This window comes from Typopeltis vanoorti, chromosome 4 (assembly GCF_054136105.1).
Source record: "Typopeltis vanoorti isolate ZY-2024b chromosome 4, IOZ_Tvanoo_1.0, whole genome shotgun sequence".
Lineage (NCBI taxonomy): Eukaryota > Metazoa > Arthropoda > Arachnida > Uropygi > Thelyphonidae > Typopeltis > Typopeltis vanoorti.
The window spans coordinates 98,723,407-98,748,273 of NC_143552.1; the positions used below are offsets into that span (position 1 = coordinate 98,723,407).

The 24,867-nt window shown below is 38.8% G+C and overlaps 1 protein-coding gene across 4 annotated transcripts in view; it reads left to right on the forward strand.

The window, feature by feature from the left end:
• LOC150107542 (DNA ligase 3-like) overlaps positions 1–24,867 on the forward strand; it is a 505,727-nt gene that overhangs the window by 96,392 nt on the left and 384,468 nt on the right. For all 4 annotated transcript variants that reach the window (XM_090391370.1, XM_090391373.1, XM_090391372.1 and 1 more), the window contains exons 5-6: positions 2,045–2,151; positions 7,662–7,706. In XM_090391370.1, coding sequence (XP_090247496.1) covers positions 2,045–2,151; positions 7,662–7,706 — 152 coding nt within the window. The remainder of the gene's footprint in view (positions 1–2,044; positions 2,152–7,661; positions 7,707–24,867) is intronic.

The following is a 24,867-nucleotide window of genomic DNA, read 5'->3' on the forward strand; positions in this document are numbered from 1 at the left end:
CTATATAACTGTAGCGTATTGAATAGCTTCTCTCTTGGCACTTTGTCATATGCCTTTTCCAGATCGATAAAACTTAAATACAGATCTTTGTTATATTCCCATGCTTTCTCGACTATTTGTCGTAAAATGAAGATCTGATACTGACAGCCTCTATTTGGCCTGAATCCAGCTTGTTCTTCACCAAGCTTTTCTTCCACAATTCTCCTCAACCGTTTCTCAAGTATGCTTGCATAGATCTTGCCAGGAACACTCAGTAGGGAAATACCTCTGTAATTCTCACATTCAGTTTTATTCCCCTTTTTATATATGGGTACTATGAGAGCTCTACTCCAATCATCGGGAATTCGTCCCTCTGTCCAGACTTTCTGAACTATGCAGTGCAGCCACTGTAAGACTTTTATACCACCATACATCAGCATTTCTGGTCGAATGTCATTTACTCCTGCTGCCTTTCCACATTTCAAGCCTTTGATGGCTTCAAGTATGGATATGTATTCCTGACTGTATGCCTGTTGAGTGTTTTTTACCACTGTGCTATCACTGCTTGTTTCATTTAGAAATTTTTCGAAGTAATTACTCCATACTTCAAGGATATCTTTTTCTCCTGTTTTCATGTCACCTTTATCATCTCTAACTCCTTTTACAGCACTCTTTCCTCCATTTCTGAGTTTCTTCGACAACCTCCAGAATATCTTGCCACCTTTTTGATATTTATTTTCTATGTTCTTGCCAAAGTCCTCCCATGACTTTTGAAAATTCTTTCATGAAGCATGAATTCAGAGATAAAATAAAGAAGATTGTTATGATTTTCGTGAATGTCAGCAATATTACTGCTTCTGCTATTTATTTCATTCTCTTTACATATAACAGTTGTCACCTCATTGAATTTTATTTTATTTATTATTATTATTATTATTTTTATTTTATGTTGGGCCCATACACAGGAGGTTGGTTGATCAACCTCTAGTATATTTGTACTATATGTAAAATTATTACTTGGTTATGTGTATGGGTAAAAATTGAATATTAGTTGTATTTTTATTTCTTATTCGTGATTCAGTGCCATTTTCGTTTCTCATAAGCATTGGTGAAATTTGTTGCATTGTAGATTTATCATATTCTTTAAATGCTCTTCTGTTTTTTGGATATGAGGCAAACTTTTTCACATGATCAACTGGTAAATTTAGATTTATAATTACGAATGTATTTTTGAATTGGAATTGAAAAGATCATTGTTCACTTCGGAATATAAAACGGTTTCCCTCTGCACTGGCCTGGTTGGCCGAGTGGTTAATGTATCCACTCTCCAGCCAAAAGGCTGCAGATTGAAATCCCACCATGGGCATGGTGTTTGTGATTGTCTGTGAAAATACTAGTGGTGGTGGGCAGTAGATGCCATTGGTGTAGATGATGTGGTGGATTGAGTGGTGGAGACCGAGAGTTGTAGAGTAGGTGCCGTTCTTCAATGAGTCTTTGGACTCCTTGGAGGTGTCACGTAATAATAATAATAATATTATTATTATCTCAAAAAGGAGGGTATTGCTTGCTTGAGAAAATTTGATTGCATATTCCACATCAAGAATAAAACTTCTTCCCACTTAGAAGTTGGATGTGGAGGTGATAGTTTCTCTCCTGGAAACTCAGATTTTTCATCCTGCAAAATAGAAACTGGCCAGAAAAACATAATACATTGGCCTTGTAGTCTAAAGCAGTTGCTTATGTAGTAACCTTAAATAACAACATAACTCATTGCATATGTGTGTGTGTGTGTGGGGGGGGATATTTGTAGTTAGTATTGAAAAACTATGTTGATTTCAGCTCATTATGAATTATTTTGTAATACCTACTTTAGTTATGCTTATAACCGATGGTTTTGTTTATGAAAATTCACTTTGTCCTTTTAAAAGAAATTAATTCTACATCTGTTTAGGAAAACATTTTTTCTATCTTAAACATTAAAACATTTTAATTTTCATTAAAAAATAGATTTTACTTCACTTTCCTTGAGTACTCTGATATACTAATAATTAACATTGCCTTTCAGGAAAATTTCAAGGAGATTTATACCTCTGGGTGAAAATGCTTTTACCAAATATAAATAAAAGAATATACAACTTGCAGAGCAAGCAGTTGGTGAAGCTTTTCAGTCAGGTAAATATTTATTATTATTAAATATATTTATTATTATTAATTATTATTAAATATGGTCATCACACCTTTGCTAACTGCAGTCTTACATAATTTCCTGGGTTAACTCCTTGTTCTCCATTGTCTAGCTAAATGCAGAAATATTTTATTATTATTATTATGTGACACCTCCAGGGAGTCCAAAGACTCATCGAGAGAGAGCACCTATTCTACAACTCTCCATTGTCACCACTCAATCAATCAACTACAACAAACTGCAACTACCATCATCATCTATACCAACGCCATTTACTGCTCACCACCACCAGAAATGTTGTGGAATGCCCGCTAGTATTTTCACAGACAATCATAAACATCCATGGCAGGATTCGAATCCTGCAGCCTTTTGGCTGGAGAGCAGATACACTAACCACTTGGCCAACCATACCGGCTAATTTCTTCTGCATCAAATCAAAGAACAAAGAAATCAAAAATTTCTTGGTTCTTCAATAACCACGTAATCCCATGAACCTTCTGTCCACCAACACTTCCCATTCTCAATCCATGCGAGGTATCTGTCATGGCAGAGGGGGGGGGGGGTCTTCCCAGTGCTGACTTTTTTCATTTTATTCTTTTTTCTGTGCTTTTTCTCCCATATTTTTTGCTCTACTTCTCCAGAGGCCTTTTTACTAACCTATATTCCAGACCATCACTGGGATCCAATACCTTGCTGCCATGTTTGCCATGCAGTGTTAGCTTTCTCTTGTGTATTCCCGTGGACATCTGGAAATGGAAATCCTGGTAGTGTCACACTACTACTGCAAGAAGAGCAGTCCTGGATGGCTCAGCCAGGATCATTTGGCTAGTGGGCTTGCCTGCAAGGGTCAGTGGTGCTGCAGTAAGTTTCCTTCTCCATGGTCTGGGGACAGGGCCCAAAGCTTAATGTGGTGCGAGTATGGCATCCGCAGTAGCCCTGATATTCCACTCACAAGTGCAGTCATTGCTCCATGGGGAGTGGGGAGCTCTGGTGGTGATCCAACTTCCTCCTGAGAAGGAATAGCTTTTCATCATCTTGTTTATCCCTCAACAAGCTTCAACCATATTTAAAAACCATAGAAACTTTAACAGAAAACCTAAATAAGAAACAGAAAACATCAGAAGCGATGACTGATACACCACTTTTCTTAATGCTACATTCAGCAGGGGAACATCTGCTGGAAAAATATCTGAGGTTTAGACACTCAGGCAGATTTTATCAGGCATACCAAATGTCACTTTTGTTTTTAAATTTGTTTTTACAGAAAATTGATATTTTTCTCTGTACACAGATCCTTTACTTTATTTTTATTTATACATTTCATTTACACTTTATTTTTATTTATACGTTGTTTTTGTATATAGGCTTTTAATATCTGATTGTTATCTGGCTTTTATACATCTTTTTACTCTTGTTTTTGTACACTTTTCTTTTGGGAGTGGGGCATTTGTTACATTTTTATCTGTACCAGTTTATGCTTTTTGTTTACTTATCAAGTTATTTTTTCGTTATATACTGCCATGATCTTTACTGGCAAGGTATGACCATAGCTGTGCTTGTGCCATAAAACCATAATGAAACAAATAAACCAACATTTCCAAATCTCAAGCTTCAGCAATTTCTTGTGTGGTACAAAGTGTGGTATAAAGTTTCTAATCTTTTCATTCCAAAATGCATAACTTTACATTTTTCCACATTAAACTAAAACCATTATCTCTTTTCCATACTTTCAGCCTATTTAAATCATCCTACAGGCTCTCTTCATCATTGCAATTAACTGTCTTGTATTTTGCATCATCAGCAAACAAATGAATATTTCCCTTCATATCATTTCCTATATCATCTATGTGCAAATTCAGCAGCAGCAATCCAAGCACAGAGCCATCTTTCACACTGCTTTCTTCTGGATTCTGTACTCCACATGTATTTGTCCATCAGCCACTGTTGTATCCAGATCACCAACTGCATATCATTTCCATTTATTCTGATTTGTGTTACAGTTCCATGTCGTATCATGTCAAACACCTTTGCAAAATCCAACAGTATCATTGTGTAGTATTTCACTTTATCCAACTGAGCTGTCACTATCATAAAAAGTTAGTAAATTACTAAGGCATATCCTATCCTTCCCAAAACCATTCTCCCCCACCCCATTCCAATGCAGTATCATATTCTTATCCACAGATTCTTGAATTATGTCTTTGACTAATTTTTTCAATATCTTCACTGCCACTCTCGAGATATCAGTTGGTGTATTTTGCTATCAGTCTCCTTCATACAACAGAACTATTCTGCCCTAACTTCCTCCTTAAGGCTTTACCAGAGCTCGGATTTAAATTAAACATCCTAGTCAGTGGCAATGCTGGTTCCTTTTCACATTCTTGTATTGTGGGACCTGGTATTCCATCTTATTCTGCAGTCATATTTGCATTAAGATTCTTCAATATCTTATGTACTTCCAGTTCATCAACCTCTATTCTCAGATCAGTTCCTGTTGCATTTGTTACAGCATCTATATTTGGAACCAGTTCAAAGTGGTTACTCAGTAACTTAACTATTTTGTCTGCTTTAATCACTTTGCTGCTGTCAGTGCTCATTAATCTTTCCATAGTCCTTTTTCTTCTTACTTGCCACATAGTAAGAGAAAGATCAACTTTGCCCTTCTTACCATTCTGGTCACTTTTTTTTTTTTTTTGGTTTCCTTCTGGTATAGCTCGTGAATTTGATAATTATCTTTTTCCATAAGGAGAAATGTTGTGGAATGCCCTCTACAACATTTTTTTTTTTTTTTGCAGTTCCAGCTTAATGATACTAATCACCCAACTAATGCCTACCTACCATATTTATCCTCCTGACTTCAGTACACAATCTGGTATTTCTTCCTCCAAACCAGCTTTGACCGTATCCACATACTGCTACTAAATATTTTTCCCTTACAGATTCTTATGCTATGGCACACTACTTCAAGCTGTCTTCTAAGCATCTGAATTATGGAGGTTCTCATAGTGAAATAATACAATGTATGGATTATGCCACAAACTTACTGCATGCAGTACTGAATTGTAATAAATAATGGAACACGAATGTACAGTACTCTGTGCTTACAGTAAAATAATCAGCTAGAAACACATATGGAATAAGAGTAATTCTTTAAAACTGTTGCCTTACTAATTGGATAATTCATCAGAGGAGACAGAGGAGACCATTTCCTCAGGAACTGCAACAAAGCAGTCTTGAGGATGGTTAACCAGATGCATAACTTTTGGAGGGTATAAGCCCATTCTCAGCAGCAAGGTAAAAGTAAGAAGATGTTTCTTTAAAAACATGTACATTGTATTCAACTTAGTCTTCAAGTTTGCCCTTTCTTTTCTTTATACATTTCTCTGTAGCAAGCAATTACAGCTTGCTTAATTCATTTTGTCTACTTTGCTGAATCTCTTCATGTTGGAGTCAATTTCCTCAAACAACTGAATTGCCTAATTAACAGAGGCAGCTCTGCAGTTTTTTCTTCTATTATTTTAGCTCTATAAAGGTTTGTTAAAGGGAGATCATGTTTCACTAACCTAATTATGTACTATAACAAGTTGACTAATTATGTACTATAACAAGTTGACCAAGTTGACTAATTATGTACTATAACAAGTTGACCAAGTGTATACTTCCCATCCCATCTCCTTGGACAGGGGAGATGCATATACAATGGTGTACTTAGATTTTGCAAAAGCTTTTGATAGACTGCCACATGACAAGCTGGTAAATAAATTGAAAAAGATGGGATTGGATAACAGACTTCTGAGTTGTATCAGTGACTGTCTGTCAGATAGGTATCAGAAAGTTGTATATGGGGTGCAGTATCCCGAAAGAGAAAGTCACAGTGGTGTACTGCAGGGGTCAGTTTTGGGACCATTGTCGTTCAGTTTGTATGCTAATGATATTGGTATGGGTTTAATTAGTGATGCAGCTGTTTTCAGATGATGTCAAAATGGGGAGAGCAATGCAGAGTCAAGCAGATGTTATGGCTTTACAAGAGGACTTGAATAGATTGCATGAATGGGCAGGTAAGTGGAACTGTCAGTTCAATGTTGCAAAGTGTAAGGTTTGAGAATTGGTAAGCAATGATGGGATGGGAAGTATACACTTGGTGGGGGAACTTTAAAGGAAGTAGAGGAGATGAGAGATCTAGGAGTGATGGTGGACAAGGACCTGAAATTCAGGGGCCACATTGCACAAGTTGTGAAGATGTCATATCGGATAATGGGAATGATGCAGAGGACCCTGACATGCAGAAATATGGAGGTTATGATGTCATTGTATAATGCCTTGATCAGGTATCATCGATCATTGTGCACAGATATGGTTGCTGGGTTTTCATGGCCAGAGAAGATTCACAAAGATGGTCAATGGTCTTTGGAATGTGGAGTACGAGGACAGATTGAGAGAATGTAAGTTGCAGAGCTATCATGAATAGGAGGAAGAGGGGTAATATGATTGAGACATATAAGCTAGTCAGGGGTTATTATCAGATTGGAGATTTTTTATAGAATGGGAGAGGGGGGGGGGGTTAGCACAAGAAGCCATCGCTGGAAACTGTATAAGGAGGGTGTGAGCAGTGGAGTGAGGAGCAGGTCCTTTGCATGGAGAGTGGTTGGTGAGTAAAATGCATTGCCTGAGTATGTTGTGAATGTAGACACATTGAATCAGTTTAAAGCACAGCTGGATGAGCATTGTGTGCAATAGTGTGTGTACCTCCTATGATGAGTCTGACTCCTTGGAGGTCAGATGTTAATAATAATGTCTTCATATGTGAGCTCTTCTTTCACAGCTTCCACCAATGGCCTTACATCTTTATTGTTGGTCTTCAACTCTTCAGCTATCAGAACTATCTTGTCGCCAGTCTCTTGTCAAGTTTTGTGAAATCCTGTGAATGTATGAACATATATTTTCAGCAGCTTCCTCCAAACATGATTTGAATAATCTGCTCTTACCCCACTCCTTGCTGCATCTTTGTACAATGCAAGATATTATATTTCTTTTAAAAGTCTCTGAGAGTTTTATTACCCTTAATGATAGCAATAGCCTGAGAAAAAACATATTAAATGATATGTCTTGAAGACAGTGATAACATCCTGGTCCATTGGTTGCAGGAGTGAATAGTATTCGGTGACCATATCGATAGGATTGCATATTAAAAAAAAAAGTTAAGTTGGAGCAGTGAGCTGAATAATGGAATGCAGTTTGTGGTTTATTGGTGCAAGGACAGCAAAGGTCATACTGCAGTATAGTATATAGCCATATATTGTCTAATTTCATGCTTTAAAATGATTAAATTAAAGCATTCTTTTTAATTATAATTATGTAAGTGTAATGCTTTTTTGTTCTTCCTTTGTATGGTACATGGATTACTTCCTTTTAATGATAACTTTTTTTGTAAATGTGCGTGTTCTGGTTTTTCTGTGCCCAGTTATTTTCTAATATGTATGACGAATTATTTTAATAGATATTTGAGACTAGTCTGGAGGAGATGATTGAAGACCTTGAACAGGTAAGATGGTACCACTGCTTGATCTTAACTTAGCTTATACTATTTCTTTATATTTTTAGTTTCCTTTTTCTGCTACAAGAAACTTATGTGTAAATATCCTAGCTAATGTGTATACAAAATTAATTTCATTAATAATTTTCTAAGCAATATTAAATTAGAGGAGCAAAAATCTAGCCAAACATAGTACAGAGAAAATAATGTTTAACTATTGTGATGTAGTAATGCCCAGTCCTGACTTTCATTAGAAAAATTACTTTTGAACTGTTCTTCATGAAAATAATACATATTAATATTGGGCCCAGAAAATATACTACTTGTGCTTTGATTATGGATTACATAAGAATAAAAGCTAGTTATTCTTGTTGAGAGGCTTATACGCTGGTTAAACATGATAACTAATATTTAAGGAATTGACAACGTATACTAGAAATATAGATTAAATAAACTTTAATATATACTTTCCGATATTTCGGCGAACGTCACGTTGCCATCTTCTTGGGAACTTACTACAAAGACACGTGCACACAAGTACTAATAACAGCAAATGAGACTGAAGCTAGGAAGCTAGCATTTTCCTAAAGTCCTGATGGTGCCCCCTGGCGGGCTATATTGGTAGTTCTTGGCCTTTGTGCTGAAGTTCTTCTGATAAAAGTTTCCCAAATTTGGGGCAGTCTCATGCATCCAAATTTGTTGAGGTTTGGCATGTTCCTAAGGGCCGAGGCTGATTCCATGAATAGTCTTTCATACTTGAACTTGCTGCGGTGTATTACTGTGGCTTTCTTCCATCTTATTCTGTGGCGAGTATCCGAGCGTGGTCTGCAAGCCCAGAGTGGCTGTACTGGTGAAATCGGATGTAATCCTTGTGTTCTGAGATTCTGATATTTGCTGTCCTGCCTGTTTGGCCAAAGTAGGACAGTTTACAGCTGCAAGGGACCTGGTATACACCAGGTAGGTCTAGGGGAAGTGGTTGGTCTTTGGTGGAGCGGATAAGGGATGCCAGTTTTCTATGTGGTCTGTAACAAGTGGTCAAGTCATGTTATTTTAAGATTTTATTGATTTTTTCCGAGGTGCCTCGGATGTAGGGAAAGGTGATGGATTTAGAGTAATCTTTTTTGTGAAGGGGAGGGGTGGTGGGTTGTGGATAACTGGGTTAAGTATTTTTTGGATTTTTTGGAGGGGGTAGCCGTTGGCTGAGAAAGTGTCACGGATGTGATTTAGTTAAGTGGTTAGGGCTTGATCATTAGAACAGATTATTTTTGCCCTGTTGAATAATGTCTTAATAACTCCATATTGTTGTGAGGGGGGGGTGATGGGATTGTTGGTGAATGTATCTGCCTGTATGGGTGGGTTTTCTATAAACTGAGAAAACCAAGGTTCCATCAGGTTGGCGGGTGACTAATGTGTCTAGGAAGGGGAGGTTATTGTTTTCCTCTTTTTCCAGGGTGAATTTGATTCTAGGGTGTTGGTTGTTTAAGTGTGTTAGGAAGGAGAGGAGTGAATCCGGGCCATGTGGCCAAATAGCGAAAACATCATCAATGTAGCGAAGCCATATGGTGGGTTTTTGTGGGGCTGAGTTTAAGGCTTTCTCTTCAAACGTCTCCATGAAGAAGTTGGCCAAGGGTAGGGAAAGTGGTGAACCCATGGCTGTCCCCTCTATTTGTTTATAGAATTTTTCCTGCCAAACGAAATAGCCTGAGTTCATTGTAAACTGAAATAGGGCTGAGATATCGGGAGGAAATTTAGCTTAGATTAGCTCTAAGGTTTTTTTGAGGGGGACATTCGTGAATAGGGAGGAGACATCAAAACTTACCATTATGTCATTATGTTGGAGTGTAAGGTTTTCTATACTGGCTTTGAAGTGGGCTGAGTTTTTTATGTGTGATGGTGTATTGCCAGTAAATTACCGATTCAGCGTAAGTGAAAGCTCATTTTCTAGCGTTGAAATAGCTCTGTTTATGTCGGCTAGGGAACAGCGTGTAGCGGTAATTTGCTCCCGAAGTAATGCCTGGCTAGCGCGGTTGTAAATACGGAGAGCTTTCTGTGAGATGAAGTGGTGTTTAAATTTAACACAGTTCGGGATGACTTGATTATCCCGGCAGCGTTTTAGGAATGCCAGACGGTTAAGTTGTCTGGATAACTTCAGCTTCAGTTTGCCGTAATGGCGGGCCTTGCGTGCGAAGAGATCTCCGTGGATGATCATTATTCTTGTTGAGAGGCTTATATGCTGGTTAAACATGATAACTAATATTTAAAGATTTGACAGCGTATACTAGAAATATAGATTAAATAAACTTTAATATATACTTTCCGATATTTCGGCGAATGTCACGTTGCCATCTTCTTTGGAACTTACTACAAAGACACGTGCACACAAGTACTAATAACAGCAAATGAGACTGAAGCTAGGAAGCTAGAGTTTTCTTCATGGAGACGTTTGAAGAGAAAGCCTTAAACCCACAAAAACCCACCATATGGCTTTGCTACGTTGATGATGTTTTCGCTATTTGGCCACATGGCCCGGATTCACTCCTCCCCTTCCTAAAACACTTAAACAACCAACACCCTAGAATCAAATTCACCCTGGAAAAAGAGGAAAACAATAACCTCCCCTTCCTAGACACACTAGTCACCCTCCAACCTGATGGAACCTTGGTTTTCTCAGTTTATAGAAAACCCACCCATACAGGCAGATACATTCACCAACAATCCCATCACCCCCCCCCCTCACAACAATATGAAGTTATTAAGACATTATTCAACAGGACAAAAATAATCTGTTCTAATGATCAAGCCCTAACCACTTAACTAAATCACATCCGTGACACTTTCTCAGCCAACGGCTACCCCCTCCAAAAAATCCAAAAAATACTTAACCCAGTTATCCACAACCCACCAACCCCTCCCCTTCACAAAAAAGATTACTCTAAATCCATCACCATTCCCTACATCCGAGGCACCTCAGAAGAAATCAAAAAATCTTAAAAAAACATGACTTGACCACTTGTTACAGACCACATAAAAAACTGGCATCCCTTATCTGCTCCACCAAAGACCAACCACTTCCCCTAGACCTACCTGGTGTATACCAGGTCCCTTGCAGCTGTAAACTGTCCTACTTTGGCCAAACAGGCAGGACAGCAAATATCAGAATCTCAGAACACAAGGATTACATCCGATTTCACCAGTACAGCCACTCTGGGCTTGCAGCCCACGCTCTGGATACTCGCCACAGAATAAGATGGAAGAAAGCCACAGTAATACACCGCAGCAAGTTCAAGTATGAAAGACTATTCATGGAATCAGCCTCGGCCCTTAGGAACATGCCAAACCTCAACAAATTTGGATGCATGAGACTGCCCCAAATTTGGGAAACTTTTATCAGAAGAACTTCAGCCCAAAGGCCAAGAACTACCAATATAGCCCGCCAGTGGGCACCATCAGGACTTTAGGAAAACGCTAGCTTCCTAGCTTCAGTCTCATTTGCTGTTATTAGTACTTGTGTGCACGTGTCTTTGTAGTAAGTTCCCAAGAAGATGGCAATGTGATGTTCGCCGAAATATCGGAAAGTATATATTAAAGTTTATTTAATCTATATTTCTAGTATACGCTGTCAATTCCTTAAATATTAGTTATTAAAAGCTAGTTAACTGGGAATAACCCTTCATATAGTTCGTAAAGAATGTATATTATACTTGATCAGAAATTATATTCTTGTTTTAATTCTTATTTTGATGTTACTTCATACTTATGCTTGAGTATAAAAATAAAAGAACAATATAATTTCTTGTCAATTATAATATACATTGTAATCAATAAAATCTACTAATGAAAGAACTGGAATGGGCTTGCCAGTTGAGTCCTGGTTTTCCATATTGTATACTGTATTGGCTTAAACTCACAAACAGAAATGATGATACAATATGATGAAATATCATGCTTGCTGAAGCACATAAACTTCTTGAATACAATATATTTCAAGTAGAGCTATTAGGCAAATTTTGAAATGGGAAAAAAATTGAACAGTGAGACTTATTTGTGCCTATGGTCTCACACAATGGTCTAGTTCATTTAGAGTGGGCATCTGACATAAAGGAAAAGCTAGTTTTCAAGATACAGCATACAGGAGATTTGCAGTAGGAAGTGATCATCGTTTAGTTTTGAAAAGGATAAAAATGAGTATTACATCGAAAAGAAGAATATCTGCAAAATTTTGTACAAGAATTAGTTATGCAGTTTTCAGAACTGAGCTGTGGATTCAAATGTACAAATGTTATTGGGGAAAAAAAATGAAAGATGGAAAACCAGTGACCAAACTTTAAAGACCATTTATCAAAATCGGAAGTATACATTGATTGATTCATCTAGGTAAACATACATTGAAGTTCTCTCCAAGGATATAAAAAAAATAATGAACTATCATATTGAAAATTCCTGGCATGCAAGTCAGCATATGTCCTTTGAGTATAGAGAGAAAAATCTAAGAAAGCTAATCATTGTGTAATAGTAGCTAAGCAACTAAACAAAAAAGTTATGGGAAGAATATAGATGATAACGTTGACACCTTCCCTTCAGTACACGTGCTATGAGATATGCTGTTTGACTGCATTCACATTAATAGAAGAGCACATGTAGAGTCTACACTATTTCATTTAGCTGTAGCAATTGTTGACATTGGAAGAAAAGACATTTATTGTTGAGCATCATTTTCGTTCATAAGGAGTTGATAGAGCAAATGATCCAAGCCTACGACATGTTTGTGAGCAGTTTGTTCATCATTTCTGTAAGTGTGGCCCAAGCACTATTGTCATCATTGCTTTAATCGAGAGGTTCTGACATACTGATAGTGGTCTGCCCCAATGTAAAGGGCATTCAGGAGATTTGCAGTAACTGTCAACACTAATAAGAATCACGGGAAATGTTGGAGCGAGTGTTACAGTCTCCGAAATGCACTCAACACTGAATAGTGGTAAAACCTGGGATACTAAGACGGTTGCCACAGAGAATCCTTAAGGAGCTGGGTACGTCATTTAGGTGGGTTAGTGCTTAACAGCAATGGATTACATGGCACTGCGGGAATACTGTGCACTCGTGCTGCCAGTGTCTTTGAAGAACCATCCTTTCTCCGTAATGTCTTGTTCTTGGACAAGGTGCATTTCAATCTAAGCACTCATGTAAACAGATGAGCCTACATGTTTCTTGAGACCTGAATTTGTCCAAGAACCTCTTCACAGTAAGAAGGTATGGTGTTTGGTTTCCAGCCATGGCATAATTGGGCCCTACTTCATTGAAAAGAGTGGTGTAACCATGACCTTGAATATCGAATACTACATCTAGAATGTGTTGATCCCATTCACCCAGGATTTACATAGGATGTGTCATGCAAAAAAAACATTCCATTTTGTGCACAGATATTCCAGTAGGACGGAACCAGCTGTCTCACATCACATGGTTCTAGAGCCTATTTATCAGAACACTTTCCTGGAAGGTTCATTTGGGGTTCACAGAATTCCCGTACCCTTCACGTTCTTCTGATCTCACATCACTTGAATGCGTCGTTTGGACTATGTTGATGGAATGGGTATTCCACCATGACCTGCCTTCAAATTTTGATGAATTAAGGGTTAAACTACACGATGTGTCCAGCAGATGTTCCAACCCTTGTTTACTCTTAAATTTTGCATCTGTATTACCCATAAATTAATGAAAAAAGTTGTCCACATATTGCTATGATTTTCACTATCTTTGCAAGCTTTTATTTTGGTTGTTTAGTAGAAAGACTTGCTTGGATAATTCGAATAAAGTAGCCACCCTTGCTTCAGGGTAAAAATTGTAATATAAAAGCACTGTAAGATCTGTACGTGTGTGTGTTAAAGAGATTCATTATTCATTATCCATTAGTCATTAAATTACTCTGGATTTAGAGAAAGATGTCGAAAATTTATTTTTCACTTGGTCAGACTATGATAAATTTAGTTTAATCCTTCATCCAAGTGTGTGCAAACAAAGTTTGCACCTGAAAGTATCTTCAGGACTGGGGTAAAGTGGTACAACACCGGGCAACTCCTTGCAAAGGTGGAGCAAGCTACCAACCTTCCTATCTCAGTATCTCCCATATCTCCCATAATGCATCTCCCATAATGCACAACACATCTCCTTGTGGATCTGTATAATGTTATGCATTAAGGGAAGGACCACTACCCAGACTAGTTTTGACCTTTATTGAGGTCTCTGCAGTGGGAGCCAGGCCCTAAGTGGAGATACCATACCAAGGCAGAAGCATTAGCAAGGTCATCTCCTCCTATAGGAGCTGCCAAATGGTGTGCCACCTTTTTATTAAATTACTCTGGATTTAGAGAAAGATGTTGAAAGTTTATTTTTCACTTGGTTAGAATATAATAAATTTAGTTCAATCCTTTATCCAAGTGTGTGCAAACAAAGTTTGCACCTGAAAGTATCTTCAGCACTGGGGTAAAGTGGTACAACACTGGGCAACTCCTTGCAAAGGTGGAGCAAGCTACCAACCCTCCTATCATCTTTCTCTAAATCCAGAGTAATTTAATAAAAAGGTGGCACACTGTTTGGCAGCTCCTATAGGAGGAGATGACCTTGCTAATGCTTCTGCCTTGGTATCTCCACTTAGGGCCTGGCTCCCACTGAAGCGACCTCAATAAAGGTCGAAACTAGTCTGGGTAGTGGCCCTTCCCTTAATGTATAACATTATACAGATCCGCAAGGAGATGTGTTGTGCATTATGGGAGATACTGAGATAGGAGGGTTGGTAGCTTGCTCCACCTTTGCAAGGAGTTGCCCGGTGTTGTACCGCTTTACTGCAGTCCTGAAGATACTTTCAGGCACAAACTTTGTTTGCACACACTTGGATAAAGCATTAAACTAAATTTAATATTAGTCATTAAAGAGAACTGCAGTTGACTGTCAGTAAATCATCCTCAGGGGGAGATAGAGGAATTGTTTGTTCTGAGTATAGTTTGCTATAGTGAATATCATAAATTAAAGATACCAATAAATTATATTCTTGGTTTAATCCTTTATCCAAGTGTAAGCAAACAAAGTTTGCACATGAAGTAACTTCACATATGGGATACTAAGGCAAGTGATGTGAAGTTATTAGCCTCTATATACGAATTGCCCAGTCATGAATTTACTTCATGCACAAACTTTGTTTGCTTACACTTGGATAAAGGATTAAACCAAGGATTTAATTTCTTGGCATCTTTAACTTATAGTATAACCAAGTGGAAAAATATTCAACATATAATCAATATCCTTTCAAAGAACATTGTTTTCAGGCTTAATTTAGGACTTTTTAGTAGTTCATTATGATGAACATAGCCTCCATAGCTTAGTCAGTTTAGACGAAGCCGTTTAGTCATGACATGAGGAACCTCCTGTCCATGATGTGAGGAACCTTTATCTGGTCTGTTTGGACTAAAGGTGAGTTATTTGGTCTCATATGGAGGTAGAGGATTTTTTTCACCCTGAAACTCGGGTTTTTCATCCCTCAGAACAGGCTAACTGGTCTGTGAACGAACACGGATCTACAGTCATAAAATACATACTTAATCTCTCATTAGGAGGGCTTTCCTTCACTAGTCCTAAAAGGATGGTGGAGGAAAGGAGAGAACTCCACATGAATAAATAAATTATGATGATCTACTGAAAAGTCCTAACTGATGAACTATTCACTCTGTAATTATTTTTGTTATAGTGAGTTATGATTGTATTTCATTTATGCTGTATGCTCTGTCACATGAACTCATTTCCTGATATAACATATCAGTCATATGTCAGATGCTAGTATTATGTGTTGCGTAGAAGCTGATGTTGAGTTTCTTTTGGGATTCATTTGTACAAGCTAAGTAACTTTGGTGTATATACACCAATCAAATACATATCCAGCTGGCATAACAACAAATGATGGAATGCATCCCATAATCGAGTGTCCAGTGAAAGTAATCTCATATTCAGCACAAGTTAATCATGAGTATTGTAACTAAAAATCGCAGAAGATGATTTTATGTCCACATTTTGTATTGTATGCCTATTATGTTGTTATTATTATTATTATGGTATCTCCATGGAGTCAGTAGACGCATTGCAGGAGACCCAAACTAACAAAACAATATCTGTCATATCTCTTCTTGAATTCATTTACAGATGAAGAGCTGACAACTAAGTCAGGCAATGAATTCCACTCATTCACCACCCTCTAGGCAAAAAACCTTGTTCTCATACCCTTGTTAACCACACTCTTCTTTAATTTCCAGGGATGACCTCTCATTCTTCCATCACTATCACACAGCTGAAACATTTCCCCTGCATCAATCCTATAAAAACCTTTCAGTAATTTAAACGTTTCTGTCATATTCCCTCTTCTCCGCCTATCAACCAACCTCTGCAATCCACATACTCTCAATCTATCAATGTAGGGAGCATTTTTTACATCACTCACCAACTTAGTCACTCTTCTCTGAACCCTCTCCACAGCCTCCTCATCTCTAAGGAATGCAGGTAACCAGACCTAAGCACAGTAATCTAAATGTGGAAGTATCAACGCTTTATAAAGGATAATAATAATGTCTTTATCTCTGGATGTCAGTGTGTCCCTCAACAACCAAGTAAACCTATGTGCAATTTTGGACACCTTAGCAATGTGTACCCTGAACTTCGACTCCCTATCTACCAACACCCCCCTAAGTCCCTGGCCTCATCAATCTCTTGGAGTACTGTTCCATCAATGTAGTACACTGCTGGTAATCTTTTAATCCCAAAATGCATAACTTGACACTTTTCCACGTTGAACTGACATCCATTGCCTTTTGCCCATTCTACCAGCTTATTTAAATCATCCTGGAAGCTTTCAACATCAGCTTGATTTTTTATTGCGCTACCCAACTTTGCATCATCAACAAACAACTGAATATCTCCCTTTAAGCCATTTTCTATATCATTTATATACAAATTAAACAACAATGGCCCAAGCACAGAGCCCTGAGGCACACCACTGGTCACCTGCCTCATTCTGGACTCAGCTCCTCCATACACCACCTTATAGTATCTCTCCCTGAGCCATTCTCCTATCCATATCACCAATTTAATCCATTCCCATCTGCTCCAATTTGCATAACAGCGTTCTATGGGTATCCCTGTCAAAAGCCTTAGCAAAATTCAGAAGTACCACTGTGTAGCCAGTTCCTTTGTCCAACTCAGATGTCATTCTATTATGAAAAGTTAATAGATTGCTAAGGCAGGATCTACTTTTAACAAAATCATGTTGGCCTCTATAGAGTATCATATCCTGATCCACCCATTCTTGAATTTTGTCTTTAACCAACTTTTCCAATACTTTTACCACTACTCTTGAGATAGCGATTGGTCTGTAATTAACTACCGCAGTTTTAGAGCCACTTATGCAAAGGAACCACTTTGCCTAACTTTGCCACTCCCTAGGGACCATACCAGAGTTCAAACTTAAGTTAAATATCTAAGTAAGAGGTGGAGTTGACAATTCCTTTGCACATTCATGCAACACCCGAGCTGATATTCCATCTAAACCTACAGCAGTGTTTGCATTTAAATTTTGCAATATATTAAATACCTCTGATTTCTTAGCTTCAATTCTCACATTAGTTATTATTACAGGTACAAAGATATCCTCACTTGGGTGATAGACTTTTGAAAAGTGATCATTCAGTAACTCGGCTATTACATCTGATTTTGTCACCTCAATACCATCAGCACCCACTAAACTTATCCTTCTGAAGTGATTCTTCCTTTTACTTGCCACATAGCGGAAGAACTCTTTGGGATTATCCTTGATCTCATTGGCTAAGGTCTTCTCATAATCTGATTTAGCTTTTCTTACTATGCTGGTAACCTTCCTAGCTTGAGCCTTGTACTGCTCATGGGTGTACTGATCGCATTTCTCCCTGTACATTCTCCATAACATTTTCTTTTTTTTGCAGATCAAGCTTGATACTACTACTCATCCATCTAACATGCCAAGCTTGTTTGTCTTCCTGACCATGTGGACACAATCTGATATTGCTTTCCTCAGGCACTCACTGATTTTATCCCATGCACTGTTAACATCTTTCCCATGCAATATGTTGTTATTATTATTCAGGCCTCCATGGAGTCGAAAGACTCATCATGGGAGGTCCTTCCTAGAAACACAAGTCTATCAAGACTCATTGTGGGAGGTCCCTCCTAGGAAACACAAAGTCTATCATACCACTCCTTAAACTCATTGACCGTTCTCACTCTCACCACTCCATCAGGCAATGCATTCCACGGTTCAACCACCCTCCACGCAAAGAAACCACTCCTCACCCTCTTGCTCACAGTTTCCTTTCGTAACTTCCAGGGATGGCCTCTTGTCATCACTCCTTCCCGCTGTTCAACCAAGCGAAAGAACTCCCCAGTGTCAACCCTGTAACCACCTCTCAACAGTTTAAAAGTCTCAATCATATCACCTCTCCTTCTTCTATCCACCAAACTCTGCAGTCCACATTCCCTCAGCCGATCCTCGTAACTATCCTTGTACAGTCCTGAAATCATCTTTGTCATCAGTCTTTTATCCTTTCCACAGTTAATTTATCCCCTTCAAATCCTGGAGACCAAATCTGAGAACAATAGTCCAAGTGTGGTCTCATCAGAGACTTTTACAATGGAATGATAACTCTTTTATCTCTGCAGGTCAGTGTCCTTCTCATAATTGCAGCAATCCTCTGTGTTACCTTCACCACCTTTGCAATATGTCCCCTAAACTTCAGGTTTCTATCAATCATCAACCCCAGATCTCTTGTCTCCCCTACTTCCTCCAGTATAACTCCTCCCATAGAGTATGCAGCATCCCATCGATGTTTCCCAAACCTCAAGACCTAACATTTTGCTGCATTAAACTGAAACCCCCATTCATTTGCCCATTTATCTAGCTTATTCAAATCCTCTTGCAGGGCTACCACATCTGCACTATTACTAATAATCCTTCCCAGCTTCGCATCATCTGCAAACAACTGAATATCCCCTTGCAATCCACTGGCAATGTTATTGATATAAAGGTTAAACAATATAGGTCCTAGTACTGGTCCCTGTGGGACCCCACTTGTAACCCTCTGCCTCCTTGAAACTGCTCCACCATACACAACTCTCTGATACCTTTCAGACAGCCAATCCTGAATCCAGTTGACCAATCTGACATCCAGACCCATGTGCTGCAACTTAAATATCAGCTTATCATGTGGCACCCTGTCAAATGCCTTTGTTAAGTCTAAGAAAATTGCAGTATATGCCTTTCCCTCATCTAATGTTCTTGTAACTTTATTATAAAAGGCTAGCATATTGCTAAAACAAGAGCGCCCTTTCACAAATCCATGTTGACTCTCACAGATAATATTACCCTCATCTGCCCAATGTTGTATACGGTCCCTCACTACTTTCTCCAAGATCTTAACAACTACTGATGACACACAGACTGGCCTATAATTAGACACTTCCAGTCTGTGTGTCTAATTATATTCTCTCAAAACTCGTGGGGAAATACCATCCAGTCCCAAAGCTTTACTGACATCCAGAGTACTCAGTATCTGAAACACACTCTCCTCCTGTACCTCTAAACCTCGAACCAGTCCTATCCCTCTAGCATTAAAACTGTCTCCTCTAGGATGAAATACTCCAATAAAGTGTTCATTGAACAATTCCACTATGTCCTCTGCATCAGTCACTCTATTCCCATTTTTATCCCACAATATTATTCTTCCACAGTCATTTCTCCTCTTACTGGCCACATAGCTAAAAAATTCCCAAGGATTTTCTTTGGATCTTAGGGCCAACCTCCTTTCATATTCCAGTTTCACTTTCCGTACCACACTAGTCACTCTTCTGGCCTGTGTCTTATATTCTTCATGAATCCTCTCTTCGCTTGTCTCCTTATATCTCTTCCATAGCCTCTTTTTCGCATGCAATTCCTGTTTAATATTGTTTGTCATCCAGTTTACTCCAAATTGTGTCCTCTTCTTCACTCCTGGTATACAACTTATCATTGCTGCTAACAAATATTCTTTCCCAATTTCCCACGCACTAATGATATCCTGGCCTTCCAATTCCTCCCTCCATGAAGCTTCCTGAAGTTAACGTCTAAGACTATTATAATCACCTGCTTTATAATTCCACATAAGTTCCTGTCTCTTTGATACTCCTGCATGTCTGTTCATTTTCCAAGTCAAAACCATATGGTCACTCTCTCCAACTGGTGGGAGAGAGATGTCATCTCAGTTATTATCAACTCTTCTGATGCTATAACCAAATCCAAAACTATTAAACCTCTTGTTCCCTCTGTTACATGTTGCCTAAGACATTTGTCCCTCAAGAATTCTAGAAATTCCATTCCCCTATTGCTACATGCATCTTCCTCTCTCCAATTTATACTACTGTAGTTAAAATCTCCCATAACAATCATTCTTCTTGCACTTGTCAAACTTAGCTGTCTAAACATCTCCTGGGTCTGTAGCAACACCCCACTAAAATATCCTGTCTTGCCTACCTCTACCTCACACCATATGCTCTCAAAATCATTTGTCTCACTTCCTTCCAAAGCCTCCACTCTTAGAGGACATAGGTCATCACTTATCATAAGCAGTACCCACTACCACGCTTTCCCCTCCTATCCTGACGAAAAATGCTATACCCAGTGACTTCTATTCCTGTTATTATATCCCCTTCTGTCAACCACGTCTCAGTGATCCCAATAATTTTTGGCCAGGCTGATGCTATCTCCGCCACTAATTCCTCTCCCTTATTCCGGATACTCCTGGCATTAGTATAAAGCATATAAATGCCATTGTTTCTATACCCAGCATTATCCCTTCTAAAACTCCACTGGGCTTAGTGCTACCTGACATCATCTCCCTTCTCCCAAGTATCCATTCCCACAAGAGGCCACCTCTGCTATCATCCTCCCTGGGACACACTGACTTGTTCAGAACAGCAATCTCTCCAGATGCCTACGTCCTTCCTCATTCAAATGTAAGTGGTCTCTCACATACAATTCCTCTCTTTCCTCAAACACACTCCAAGCATCCACATATACCAGTCTTCTCTTGTCACACATTCTCACTATTATGCCATTCAATATCCCTGCTCTTCTGCTCAGTTCATCATTATCATACCTAGGCAACACTCACACTATTTTTCCTCTCTCTGTCTTCTTCCGTACAGCCTCAAGCAAAAATCTCATATTTCTCGCTGCCCGACTTACATTACCACTCAAATCATTTGTTCCTACCATCGCAATCATCTCATCCACCCTTTCACCTCTCTTAATTGCCATAGCCACCCTTTCTATTGTTCCTCCTGGCAAACACTCCTCACGCATCCTATGAACACCACGGATCATTGAGTCGCCATACATTATACCTCTTACCATTCTCTCTCTCCTATTATTTCCATTCTCTCCTCTTCTTTCATTCCCATAGGTCTCTCTCATTCCCTCTCTTCTACTGCTATTTTCTCTCTTCTAGCATTCCCATACCTCTCTCTCCTACTGTTTCCATTCTCCCCTCTTCTAGCACTCCTGTACATCTCTCTCATTCCCTCTCTCCTACTGTTTCCATTTTCTCCACTTCTAGCACTTCCATATCCCTCTCTCATTCCGTCTCTCCTACTGTTTCCATCCTCTCGTCTTCTAGCATTCCCATATCGCTCTCTCATTCCATCACTCCTACTGTTTCCATTCTCTCCTTTTCTAGCACTTTCACATATCTCTCTCTCTTATTCCATCTCTCCTACTGTTTCCATCCTCTCGTCTGCTAGCATTCCCATACCTCTCTCATTCCCTCTCTTCTACTGTTTCCATTCTCTCCTCTTCTAGCACCCACATACCTCTCACTCATTCCCTCTCTTCTGTTTCCTTTCTCTCCTCTTCTAACACTCCCAAATTTCTTTCTCTCCCCCACTCTGATTCAGCTTGCATTTATCTCTTCCATTCTCCACAGGTTAGTCACTCTTAATCTAAATTCACTCTCCCAAACAAAACCATCTCCTAAACTTTCACAGTCACTCATGCCTTCCACACTATCAGCTATTATTTTCTCATTCATATATATATTTTTTTCATTCTCTCCTATCACACTACTTGTCTTCTTACATTCATTCCCCATTCCTGGAGCAACAAGGTCGGATATTGATAATTCTAATGCGCTTATTTCCTCCCACTGCCTGCATTTTGCACACATACGCTCTCCGCTCTCTTTCACAAGCCACATATCTAATTCCCGAGATGCATACATGCCGCAAGTACTGCATGCCACAAAGTCCCTTATGATATTTCTTATAATAGAGTTCTTAAATGGCGGAGGACTTGGCGATACGCCACTTGCAACTGCAGCTGAATCCGCCATCATGTTCTGCCATGGGATGGCTGCAAGCTCACTCCGAAGCTTGTTATAATTGCCTAACCTGTAGTTTCGTATATACCCCTTCTTAACAGAAAAATCCACAGATTTTGCAACCTCCCAAGTCAATACCACATGATCGCTTTCACCAATTGGAGGTAACAAGGACACCTTACTTATGCATATATCCTCTGAACCAATAACCAGATCCAACACTCTCACACGACATATCCCTTCAGTTATGTGCTGTTTCAAGTAATTATCTCGTAGAAGATGTATGAACTCCATTTTGTTTTTGCTATGTGATATTTCCTTCTTCCAATTGATATCACCATAATTAAAATCTCCCATAATAATTACTAAACCTGCACTCATTGCACTAATTTGCTGATGCACGAATTCAATATCTCCCCCCTGTACCCCCTGATCTATAGTAGCATCCAACTGTATATTTGGTTGCTCTGAACCAATAACCAGATCCAACACTCTCACACGACATATCCCTTCAGTTATGTGCTGTTTCAAGTAATTATCTCGTAGAAGATGTATGAACTCCATTTCGTTTTTGCTATGTGATATTTCCTTCTTCCAATTGATATCACCATAATTAAAATCTCCCATAATAATTACTAAACCTGCACTCATTGCACTAATTTGCTGATGCACGAATTCAATATCTCCCCCCCTGTACCCCCTGATCTATAGTAGCATCCAACTGTATATTTGGTTGCGTTGTTCACTATTTCACACCAGACCGCCTCAAATGAACTCTCATTCACATGTCTATCATCTTGATATACTACTTTCTTTGGCTGCAACACATCAGCTATCATCAATAGTACTCCTCCCCCTGTTCTATCTTCTCTATCCTCCCTGAAAATACTGTACCCATTACATTCAATTCCAGTGACCACATCTTCTACTAACAGCCAAGTTTCACTAATGCCTACAACTTTTGGTGAGATTGCACTGACTAATGCCAAAAATTCTTCTCTCTTATTTTGAATGCTTCTTGCATTGGTGTACAAAAATTGCAGATTCCCTCTAGTTCTTGTACCGGCTTTAGAACTGATATACAAGTCACTAATTTCAGTAGTCCCATGCCGATTTTTATCCTCTCTCTTCTGCCATTTATTTTGTGAATAAGGATCAATAAATATACAATCACTGCTAAAGTTTCTCTCTCTTACACTCAACCTCTTCAATATTAGTTTCCCTGCCCAGAAAACAGTAACTTCTTCATTCGCTCGCTTATGTCCTTCCATGTTCAGATGCAGCGCATCTCTAGCATACAACTGTCTTTTTCTTTCAAACACACTCCAGACATCAACAAATTCCAGACCTCTTTTTTTGCACATTCTTGCAATCATATCATTCATTATCATCGCTTGTCTACTTAACTTGTAATTGTCAATATGAGACAGGACACACGCTATCTTCCCATTGACACTTTTCCTCTTCACGATATATAATGTTCTTAAATCTTTTGCTACCTGATTTATACCACCACTCAGGTCATTTGTACCCACCATAACTATCATCTTATCTGCATCATGCCCTCTCTTTATTGCTAAAGCCACTCTTTCTCTTGTCCCACCAGCCAAGCACTCCTGAGGCATACCGCTCTCCATATCCTTAATCATAGAATCACCATATATCTTACCATGCTTAACTTCATTCAAGTCCACACACGCGTCCCTGATGGACTCATTTTCTATGCTATTCAGCACGACTCTCCCAGTTTCATTACTCAATGCTCTTTTATTTACCCCCCACTCTCATGACATCTCGTTTCTTCTAGACCTCTTGTGGTTTTATTTTGTTGACTCCCAATCACTCCCATACTATTTATTACTGCATCATTCACCAAAAGACTCACCCATATGTAATCCTGCTCTAGTTACTTCATCTAAAGTAATCTCTGTAGTCCTAATTTCTCTGTTTAACACATTAAACTCAGTTTTAATTTCCAGTATCTCCTTACTGAGCACTTCCAATTCCTCATGCAGAAAATGAAGGTCATTTTTCATTTTCATGAACTCCTGCTGAAGTTCTTCACTGCGGTCCCAATGTCAGCTTCCATCCCTAAATGCTCCAGCCTATCCCTACACTTCTCACATATGTCGACATTTTCGTTTTTCTCATTTAGGTCCTTCACAAGAATGTGAAGGACCACAGATCCTTCACATTCTTCGGCACATACGTGTAGCAGTTTCCGCAATGCATCCATTGCGAAAAATTTAAAGCTGGGCCAGCCATTTGTGTAGAAGTCCTGTGTGCCGCTGACGTACGTTTCTTGTTGGACGCCATCTTTACACATTGAAGTAGTGAAACAAACTGCAGCAAAAACACAATATATACAACACAGTTCCAAACAATAACACCACTTGTATCTAACCTAGGCACAACTGCAGCACAATTTGAGACAAAAAGCCACACTATATTTAAATTTAAAAATACATTTTCTAGCCTAACTAAATACGACCGCCACATACACCAAGGACCGCTCTCTCCCGCTTTGTAATCTAAGCAGTATTGTGCAGGTCCTTTTGTGTCTATCACAGTACTTTCATAATAAAAACTAACAGTCTGCCTATCCCCTTTGAGAAATAAAATTCATTACAGGATTTATTTGAATTAAAAAAAAAATTTGATAATTGCCTTTGGTTAGAAATACTTAGCTTCAAATCCTACCTAGGACTTGAAGAACCTTAATCAGCTCTTTTTAGTTGAAGGTGAGTTAGCCAGTC